This window comes from Lutjanus erythropterus, chromosome 23 (assembly GCF_056507025.1).
Source record: "Lutjanus erythropterus isolate fLutEry1 chromosome 23, fLutEry1.hap2, whole genome shotgun sequence".
Taxonomy (NCBI): Eukaryota; Metazoa; Chordata; class Actinopteri; order Lutjaniformes; family Lutjanidae; genus Lutjanus; species Lutjanus erythropterus.
This window is the reverse complement of record NC_139339.1, coordinates 11,849,941-11,860,855: the sequence shown is the minus strand read 5'-3', so window position 1 is coordinate 11,860,855 and position 10,915 is coordinate 11,849,941. Positions and strand designations below refer to the sequence as shown.

Below are 10,915 nucleotides of genomic sequence, written 5' to 3'. Positions count from 1 at the left end.
CTACAAGAACATTTGGTAATTCTTTTATATATAAAATGATTAATCTATCATCATTAATAGACAATGATAATTTGCTTCAATTGAAAAGGTTAATGTATATTTTAAGTTATTAATAACAAAGAAATAATTTACTTTGATTATCGATGAGCTAGTATATTTATTACAGAGTCGGTGGCAGTTTTTAACAGCATCCTGCGTGAACATGTGACTCCTTTACAGAGAATACATTTCCTGTTTCTATAGTTTGCACAAACCACATGTCCACAGGTTTCTTTCTATTCAACTACTGTAAGTTTAATGTTGTTATTAAAAGTTGAAAAATAAGACATCACTGTCAATTGATCAATGAAAAGGAGCATTTAAGTAAAAAATAAGTAAATCTGAAGCTAAATTAATTGACATGGAACAGACTTTTTTTTTTAAATCACTTTATCCTGTACAAATTTGAGCCCAATTCCTGGCTCAACATGGAAACAATACATCTTGTTTTGTTTTTTTTATCTTTTTGGAAAGGTAAGAGAAAATTCCTGCTAACAGAATGCACTCCAGCTTCTGCAGAGGTAGAAAAGGGCTCAACAGTTACAGACAAGATTCATAATCAATGTTAAAATCTACAGCATGAGCTTTGGATCTACTGGCACTAACAAAACAAAGGCTGGAACATACAGTAGTCTTGTTTTGCAAAGTATGAAACATGAAACTCGACTCGGTCTTAACATGATAAAGGGTTAATTTAATGCAAAAGGTTCACTCTAATGTGCTTCCTGTGCTCTCAAGGCTAAAAAGAGGAAGGTCAACCAGAGGTCAGAGGTGTCTCGAACTGCGTTGCTGTCCTTCCCAGAGATTTTAAAGCAAGTTTCAGCTTGGTTAAAGGGTGTCTGGTATTTTTTTTCAACCTCAGAACTCCATTTATCTGAATTTTCTTGTCTAAGTGCTTCATGGGAACAGCTATTTTTGAAAATTGTCCAGGATTGAGCAAGACCGCTGCAGATTCAAATTGTTATTCTAAGCGTTTCACAACATGACGGAAAGGATTGCTACAGAGATAAACCTTTTTATTAAAGATACATTTTGTTGAACGAGAAACAGCTGATGTAATGCTCACAAAACTCCCTTTACATTTTAACATCGTCATCATCATCATTTAAACTCAACAGAAACACCTTGGTTCGTCTTTCCACTGTTCGAACAATCAAAAACTCTGGGTTGGCTGAAATAAACCCTTAATTCATCGTATTAGTATTATGGATGTGGAAATATCAGGAGAGGAGCGAGAGGGAGGTCGGACATCAGAGAAGCAGCGGGGAGAAACGGTGTGTGGAGCCAGAATATTTTCACATCCAACACGGTGAATTATTTCAACCAATCAGAGCTGGCGGTTGTTGAAACAGTGAAAAGACGAACCAGGAATTTGAGTTTGAATAAAGTGTGTTTTATGGTGTTAAAATAACTGTTTCTGTACGTTTGGCGAGAGCAGTACATTGTCTGTTTCTATCTCTGTAGGAATCCATCCCATAATGTTAGCAGGCAATCTGAGCAGTGAGGCACAAAAACAAGCACGCTAGTCGTATTTTAATGGTTTGGATAAGGATTACACTGCAGCCCATTTCTCTTCTGACACCTGCTGAGGATAACCTTAAAGCTGCAATAAGAAAGTGTGACTTTGGCCTTGGTATGTGCAGCAGAAAAGACTAACAGCATCACGCGCAGCCCCACGAGCCGCATCCTGCCTCCTCGGCGGTCCGCTCGTCTCTAGACGTCGTCGTCAGGATCGGCCCGTCCACACAGGCAGAAGCAGCAGAGGGTACAGCAGCCGCCTATCAGGAACAGACCCAGCAGGATGTAGACCAGGGTGGTGATCCAGAAGGCGAACAGGTACAGCGTCCTGTCGCAGTAGGGGTCCACGTCTGTTGTGCTCTTGTCGAAGTTGGGCTTGTAAATAGAGTAGATCCACACATTACCTGGACAAGACAGGAAACCAACGAAACCCATCAGATTCACATCTACAGTTACAGATCTCAGCTTTGTAGCAGCGATGAATGAAACAGAGACAAGATATAAGATGACAGTGTTGACTGTTAAACATGAAGAGAGGCACTGATGCAACATTATCTATTTATCACGCTGATTAATGACAACTATCTAATCAAACTCACAATGTTCAATCAATCAATCAAACTTTATTTATATAGCACTTTTCATACAAACAAAACACACAGTGCTTCATACAATAACCCCCCCCCACACACACACACACACACACACACACAAACAAACATCCCACCCCCCCACTTCCTCCCACACACAGAAAACAGGAACATTAACTAAACCGAGGAAACGCTATCCCAAGTGAGGAAACACCAACTAACAACAAACAGACTAAATGTATAAATAAATAGGCAATAGATAGATAAATACATTTTAAAAAGTTTAATTCAACACCGGGCTAAAAAGGTAGGTTTTGAGTTTTTCTTTTAAAAATATCAACACTCTGCAGCCGTCAGGTCTTCTTATCTAATTTCATAATGTCCAGTGAAATATATTTCTGTGTCTTCTGCGAGCAGAACTCTTTTGCTGGTTTGCCAGTCTTCTCTATTATTTTATTTTCCATGTGTTTTATTATTTTTATTGGTCAACTGTAAGTCTTTATTATTTTATAATAAGCTTGTTTTTTTATTCTCTGTTTCCTAGGATAATTTAACTGCATTATTTGTAATTTTTAATTCTGTTGTTCATATGAATGTATCTTAAATCATTTTGTTGTTGCTTTATTATTATATTTCTGTCACTCCATTTTCATTAAATTTTCATTCTTTTATTCTAGTTTTTATTTTTATTTTATTTACGTCTGTTGTAACTGCTCATGTCTAATGTTCTGTCTTTACAATGGCTACATATTTTTGTGGCTGAAACTTTTCGTGGCCGCTTTATACAGCGTGATATTTGACTGCACGCCTAAAGGATTTTGTGCCAACTTAAAAACAGCGTGTGAAATCTTAACAGACACAGATGGACATCTAGTGGCCCGCACGTGTTACTACAACGTGTTCATTATCTAACTCAAAGTTTGGCTCAAAGTTTTCCTTCGCTGCATACAAACAAAATATGGAACTATGGACACAATTCTGAAAACATGCAGCTTTCAACAAGATGTTTTAAGTTTGACTCTGAGAAGTTGGGTTGTGAGGTAGAGCTCTATGGAAAGACAAATGAGTATCTGACACTGATACAATGATTGTGCAATATTTATATGATGTGTTCACAGTACTGTATTATCGTACAATAAAGCAACAGTCTTTATATTGTATATAACTGCGGCCTATTTAGGGGCCAAAAACTTCCCTAAAACATTACAGTTTCTCTCCATTAAATACACTCAAGACTCCAGACCACTAAACTCTCAGCATTTGTTTTCAGTCGCAAATTCTAAATCACATTTTTGCAAATGTCTGAGCACAAATCACATCACTTGGCACACTTTGTTCACCTGTAAACACTGGCCTACATAGTGCCACACCCTTATTAACCACAGCTCTTACTCGTGCCGCACCTGTTCAAACCTAACACTTCACTCATGTGTCAGAGCATAAAACAATGACAGAGGCCTCAGGTGACTTTTACCGTGCTGGCAAAGAAAAAAAGAAATTAAAAAAGCAGCATGGAGAACAGAGAGGAAGAGGAAGGCGAGCTCATATATCATATGACATCCATGCAGCTGTGGTTGACCATGCACTCAATCATATTTGCGTACTGATTTCACCAGTACACTCCCAGACAGACAGTGTAAACACTTTCTTACTGTTGTGTTCTCATTTTACTTATCAGTGCAATTACTGTGAGTTTTGACAAAACAGGAAATATTTGTGTCTCAGAACTCTGACGATGTCGCAGCAGCAACTCTACTGTCAGACCGTGGTGCGCCAACAAAGATGAATTTAATCTAAGTTATAATGTCTTAATCAGAATTTAGCAAAAACAAGTTTAAAACAAGACCTGCAAGCAGGTTTTAATGGGGTCCTGGCGGGTTGCGAAAGAGACATTTCAACAACAGAAGATGAGATGCTGATTACTTGAAAGATTAATGTTATGAAACATTATGGCTCTATGTCGAGCTGTTTTTGAGATAACGGTTAAAACCAGATGTTACAACATTTCCTTTAAGTAAATGAGTGTTATTATACATGCCTGAGTAAAGGAGGAGGGGATCCACAATCTATCTGCTACTGCTACATTATCTAGTTGGGGGATTTGAACCTGTGGCCTTATGGTTAACGTGCATTCAGGAGAACACAGCTGCCCCTGACATCAGCTGATACTAAACATTAACTTAGTTCTGCAGACAATTAATAAAGCGCAGTAAATAATTTAATGCTCTGTAACACACAGAAATTTAACTGTTCGAGGCACAACTCTATCACACAACAACCTGCTTTCCTTGAGTGTATTGTGAAATATTTTTGTGAAATATGATCAAAGGTTACATGAAAAAAAGTGCGTATCGTACAAATTACAGCAAGATATTAAATATCACTGTGGTCGTACAGTTTGACTGATCAGCAATTATTACCACATTTCATTGGCTCATAAATCCAAACGGATTGACAAATCAAAATTTCTTTGATAGCCTTAGATCAGCAAAGTCTGTAGATGATGCTGACTCATTTTCAAGACGAGTGACCCAACGGTCTTAGTTGTTCCTGAAAATAGGATTTTGATAAAACTGAGGAGAAAATCACATAAGTTGACATTTTAAAAGCGGAAGACTAATTGAGAAAAGATGCAGATGAATCGACCAGTTAAAATGGCAAAATAATTTTGAGTCTAGGCTAACCCGTTTTCAGAATAATTGCAAAAAACGTAAATGTGTGGAACGGGTGGAATTTGCAACCCACTTGCCAATTTTGGTGAAATTTTGTCTTATGGTTTTTGCTGCATTTTAATGAAGAAAAATAAGAAGGAAGATACAACAGCTCTCTGTGGCACAATTAAAAACTAATCTCAGTTTAGTAAATCCCAAATTAAAATGAACAAATGATATATTTGAGTGCTGGACCTAATAAGTATAGAAAACTGTATTCCTTAATGTTGTATTGTTTGCTAGCTAGAACAGGTGAAAAGCTATAGCTATAAAGTAGCTGTTTGAGTTTCATAGTGAGATCATTTCCTGATTTTCTCTCTATCTTAATATGACCCGAGTCTTTCACATGAGCTAAATCATCAAGTCTGTGGGTCGGAGGAAGTTTTTATCATCATGAGTCAAAATATGACTCCTTTACAGAAATGTATGTCCTGTTCCCACAAAGTTCCCACATATCACATGTCCACGTTTCTTCCTCTTAAACTGATTCTTCAGATGACCAAATTGAACATGTCTTTTATTGTATAATATAATTCATGGAATATTCAGGTACAAAACTTTTACCATTGAAAGTCCAAACAAATCACGGCACTAGACGCCATTAAATCATAGAGTAATCATTGTCTAGCACATGATGGGGCATAAAAACAGAGAACGCAAGATCCACACACCAAAAGAGCTCCCGTATGACAATTTATTAGCGAGAAGTTTCGAGCTCTATGCTCTTCCTCAGAGTGCATGATGGGGAACATAACCTTAATTAAAATAAATAAAAAATAAATTTGAGTGCTGGACATAATAAATATAAAAGATAAGTAAAAACTGTTCTGTATTCCTTAAAAGTGGCCTAGTTTATTAGCTAGCTATACAAATTACATCCTTCACTAGATAGATAAAAAGTTAATAAAACATTACATTGTTTGCTAGGCCGCTAAAAGGTTCATAAGACATTATACTGTTTGCTAGCTAGCTACAAAGTTGGCCAAATAAATGTTATATTGTTTGCTAGCTCACTAAAAGGTTAGTAAGACATTACATTGTTTGCTAGCTAGCTTGGTGCAACCCAACCTCAGTTTACAATCTGACTCTGGGAAGCTGGGTTGTTAGTTACTGTAAACTGGAGCTCATTGGAAATGCACAGATGTGGACTGTATCCCATACTGATAACGATGACTGTGTCATGCAATATTTATATGATATCAAAGTATTGTATTACAGCACAACACACCAACAGTCTTTATACTGTGTGTAACATACATTTTTAACCTGTTTAGGGACAAAAAGTAAACTTAAATCATCTGAAAACATCTGAAAAGGGGAACAAATATACACAGTTTTCTACATTTGAATATGTAGCATAGCTACAAAATAATAAGATTGTTTTTTAAAAGGTTTTTAAAATTAGATCAGCTTCACTATAGACTTAAGATAACTGAGATTCCTTACGCGGAAAAAGATGGCCCCCTTTTACTTTTCTGAAAAGTACATCACTGTCTAAATCATAAATGTTCAGACAAGCTTAATAAATGGTTATTTGTGATGCTGTGTATATGTGCAATTCAAAGACATTGGTGCATTTTATCTCAAACTAATTTGGTAACGGATATCCGGCTTTGGAACAGATAACACTTGTGGCAGTGCTGTTTTGTAGGCTGTGATGTGTGCAGATGTAGCGTTCCGTTGCACGCCAAACCTCTTATCTTGCTTTCAACACCATCAGCCTCACCGCGGCTTCTCATGCAGTGGCTAAGATTTTGGCTGCATTTCCTGCCTGCTCCAAACACCATGAAAAACATTCTGTATGATCAATCTACTTATAGAAGTTAGGAATTTTATTTTTTTTTATAAAACAGAATAGTTTCGTTCCATCCAGACCTTTTTTCCTCCTATGTAGGAACCCTGTAAAACTGTATGATCATGTTGGAGGCTGCAGTTTGTGGTGCTGCTGAACTGTATTGCTTCATACTGCGAGGTGTTAATATTTAATCTCACTGATGTGAAGTCAGGATGGTGGTTTGACTGTTGGCCAGAACTCTGTTCGAGGTTTCCCAAAACCACAATTTAAACAAACACCTGCCAACCACAGTCAAAAAGTTTCTTAGCTGTGGAATAACGTCAAATACACTAAATGTCTCCTGCACTGTCTTCAGTCGTGCCTGATTCATCAGCTGTTAAAACTCACCAGCAATAAACCAGCAGAAGAGGAACAAAGATGTCAACGAGTTCCAGGCGGCGCAGACTGGACTGAGCGGGTTGGACTCGCCGTCTTTCGGCTTTTGGGCGCATGGCAGGCAGGAGAGCAGCGCCAGCACCAGCCCGAACACTCCCGCCACGATCAGATAGATGGGGATGTAGCGCTGCCGCGGACAGTCGTGCAGATGGACCGCACCTGGGGTGAAGACAGGAGATTAATCAAGCCACATTTTAGCAATATTAAATGCACAGTTTGGATCATGTGAAGTTGTGTGAGGTGTTTATTGATAGTTTATTACCGACAGTATATAGCAAGGAGAGGCAGAGAAGAATGGAAGCTAAGCAATGAACTGCTGTGGGCGGGGTCAGCAGCAAAAGGTATTTCAGCCATTTAAAAAAGGTCAAACTAAAAAAATCAATATCAGTTTAAGTGTATGCTACATTTTAAATATTTTCACTGCTTTACTTTGCCATCAGACAGCCTTTTCAATAAGGAAACAGCCGTTATATAAGCCAAATGCCACTCTCTCCAAACCAACCAAACTCCATTGGCAAAATCAATAATTTTACCTCACAGAACACAGGAGCTGCTGGTCTGCTGCCGCCTTGATCTGTTAGTTTGTTTCTGTTATTAGGTGACTTCAGTGTTTTAAAAGGTCAGTTCAGTCTCACCGAAGTCACACAATAACTCAGAGAAACGAACAGATTGAGGCAGCGATAGACCGGCAACTCCTGTGTTCTGAAAGGTAAAAATGACTGATTTTGCCAATGGAGTTTGGTGAGTTCTGAGAGAGCAATATTTAGTTCTTATAACAGTGGATTCCCACTGGAAAGGTCTCTCTAACAGCAAAGTAAAACAGAGAGAATACACTAAATATACCTTACACTTAAACTAATATTGATACATATATATATATTCTTAGGTAGACCTTTTTCAAACCCTGTCCACGGCAGTACATTGCTTAGCTTCCATGCGAATATTCTTTTCTGCTTCTCCAAACCAACCGGCATCCACTGTGGCTAATACACTGACTACCTCATCAACTTCCACATTAAATAATCGGATCTATCCCTTTAAGGAAATAGTTTATCCACAAGTTTAATAAAATTCGTGAAACCACTGCTTTAATGCTGCAGGAATTTCATTCAAACATTTAGAAAAATGTATGTAGATGTGTGTCAGTCACTCACCAATTGCGATCTGAGCGATGGGCATGACACAAAGAAATATCTTTGAACATGCTGTGAGAAGAAAGAACAGGTTTAGATGCATGCACACATACTTTCAGCATATTTTCTGTCAATAACCAAACTATGACAGGACTGTGTTTGATGCTGAGCGTCAGCTGTGCTCACCTAGTATCGGTGCTGAGGGTTGAGGAGGGTCACGGATGTTTCGAATAAGCCCAGTGCTCGACATTATGGCTAATGAGGACTCTAACCTACAGAGGAAGATAAAAAAAAACAGAGAAAGGAATGTAGGTTTCATTGTAACATCGTCTACATTGTTAAAGAACAAAACTCTGCACGCTGAAAGCTGACAGTGACGTTTCACGAAGACAAAGAAAAGGTTTTAAGTGTTAAAAGATGAGATGACAACAGCTACCTTTATCCTGTGTCCTTCTGAGGCAATATCTGATTTACCTTTTCTACTGGGAGGATCATTTTATCCAGCTGACGTAAATTTAACCGTGCTAAATGGACATATGATGTCTGAAATCAATCTCAGACCTGAATCAAATCAAAATCGTTTCATGATATCGGCAGATATCATATCATTGTTTAAATATCATTCACATAAAATTGTCCAGATATAATATTGTATTGTGCTGAAATTTACACTTTACACCAGTGTCGCTGGACTTAAGCACTGTCATCATTAAGTTAGCAAATTTGGTGGACAACTCTGCAGTGAAATGTGGAAGTGTGTATAGCTGAGGAGAAGAGGAGGTTTTACTTTGACGGACCAGATTAAGTCATCTGCCTTCACTGCAAACATGTGAATTTGGTGTTCAAGGAACTTCATGTTAAACGCCATCATTATGAGACCAATAACAAATCCTACGACAAGTTCAGGGCTTTTAAGGTGCGGCTCTCAACCAAATCTCAGTCACTGAACCTTTGAGAACCCCAGATATTTTAAGTGCAAAAATGCAGAGCACAAGTTCCTTGAGCCTCAGGTGACATCTTCAAATTGCTGACGGGCCTTTTGTCTAACCATGTAGTTCAAAACTTCTAAATATTTGATGGTCAATTGGTAGAAAACAGGCAAACTGGCAAAGCCTTAAACAGTAAACATTTTGCTGTGTTTACTCAATTGACAGGAGGGTGATTAGATTTAGACTAAATATTCATTTTTGGGTGTACTATCCCTTTAGGAACCACAAATGACGCACAAACACCTCGTCCATGCATGTGAACGCTCATGAATGTGACTTAACCACAATCCACCCCAGCAGCCTAAAGTCAATTGAATTATGAGTGTCCAGCACAGACTGAAAACAGGATTACAGTGAGAGACAGAAGACACAATGTCCACAAACCAGCCTGCATCACTGCTGCTTTAACAAAGATACTCTGTGAATTACAGCCAAGAGGTTTGACTGCATTCCCAGCAAAGCCAGTTTGTCCAATATGACAAGAATAGCAACAACAAGTGAAAACCTGTGCACTGCATGTTAAAAACAGACAACACGAGGAAATACAGGCACGAAATTAAAGAAAACTGTGGTCTGGTCACATTGTAAATGATTTATGGTTAAATAAGCCCACATTTCGCAATTTAAAAGTTTTTTTAAGCAGAAGCAGATAAAAAACAGTCTTAAAGCACTTTCCACTCGATTAAAATTCAAAAGCAACACTGTTAACAGTGTGTAAACCTTGAACAAAACCTGACTCAAACGTTAAACAAATGCTGTCAAACCACAAGCGATAACAAACTTGAGATCTCGCTTTTTACTTTCTGTTTTATTTTTTTATTTTTTTTTTTACAGGATCCCCGCCTCGCCCCTTGACCACGCAGCCACAAAGTCAACTTCTGCTGTCTGATAACAGGCTTCGTCTACAAATTAAAACGGAATAAAGTGGTGTAAAGTCTTGTTTTAATGCTCCAACACGTACCTTCAGTTTGCTTCCCCTGTTCCGCTCTGTTTCTGACACTCAGCCGCGCCTTCACATGCCAAGCCTCCGCCTCTCGGGAGCGCGCACGCTCAGAGAGACGTTCACGCGGTCAGCTGATTCCCATAATGAAAAGTCCAGATGTCGTAATTCAACGGTGTAGGAAAAGTAAACGTCACTGCATTCAAAATCTTACTTCAGTAAAAGTGAAAATGTATTACCCTCAAAGTAAAAAAAAGTAAAGTTCTCATTTTGCAGAATATCATTGACGCATTAAACGCTTTATTTTTTCCAGTTAGTAAATGTGGGACTTCTGCAGAGTAGCTTCAATGAATATGCAAAGTAATTTAAGTCATAAAATAAATGTAGTAGTAAATAAGTGGAGTAAATAAAATACAGTGTTTGAATTGTAGTGGAGATATACAGTAGCAGACAATGCAAAATACTCAAGTAAATTACTTCAAAATGTAAAATGCTATAGTTTGTGTCATATATTGTTCTTGTTCCTGTATTTTTAATGTGTTTATTTATTGTTGAGTGTGTGTTTTGAAATTGTAAATTAGTTTAAGATATAAATGCTCTGGGTTATGCTATATTTGTCCCTACACAAATGAATATTAAATACATAAAATAAATGAAAAAGTAATGTACTCTGACACATTATAGCTCTAAATTTTTGTTACTTACTCTTTTAGAATTAGCATTATATCATATGCAACCATTAAATAGCTTTACATATTAAACTGT

At 37.7% G+C, this 10,915-nt stretch overlaps 1 protein-coding gene across 1 annotated transcript; it reads right to left on the bottom strand.

Moving 5' to 3' along the window:
* Window positions 1-1,413: 1,413 nt before the first annotated feature.
* Window positions 1,414-10,278, bottom strand: LOC146305689 (transmembrane protein 272). Its single transcript, XM_084711886.1, has 5 exons — window positions 10,172-10,278; window positions 8,408-8,493; window positions 8,243-8,293; window positions 7,041-7,247; window positions 1,414-1,961 (listed from the first exon to the last, which is right to left on the bottom strand). Exons 2-5 carry the CDS (start codon window positions 8,469-8,471, stop codon window positions 1,753-1,755), a joined length of 531 nt encoding a protein of 176 aa, XP_084568012.1. The 5' UTR covers window positions 8,472-8,493; window positions 10,172-10,278; the 3' UTR covers window positions 1,414-1,752.
* Window positions 10,279-10,915: the final 637 nt, after the last annotated feature.

What these genes read in the sequence shown, in the direction of transcription:
- LOC146305689 (XM_084711886.1), bottom strand. Translation starts at nt 8,471, where the DNA reads ATGTCGAGCACTGGGCTTATTCGAAACATCCGTGACCCTCCTCAACCC. An exon ending in CATCGCTCAGATCGCAATTG is followed by an intron (nt 7,248 to 8,242) that starts GTGAGTGACTGA and finishes TCTTCACCCCAG; the next exon opens with GTGCGGTCCATCTGCACGAC. An exon ending in CTTCTGCTGGTTTATTGCTG is followed by an intron (nt 1,962 to 7,040) that starts GTGAGTTTTAAC and finishes TGTCTTGTCCAG; the next exon opens with GTAATGTGTGGATCTACTCT.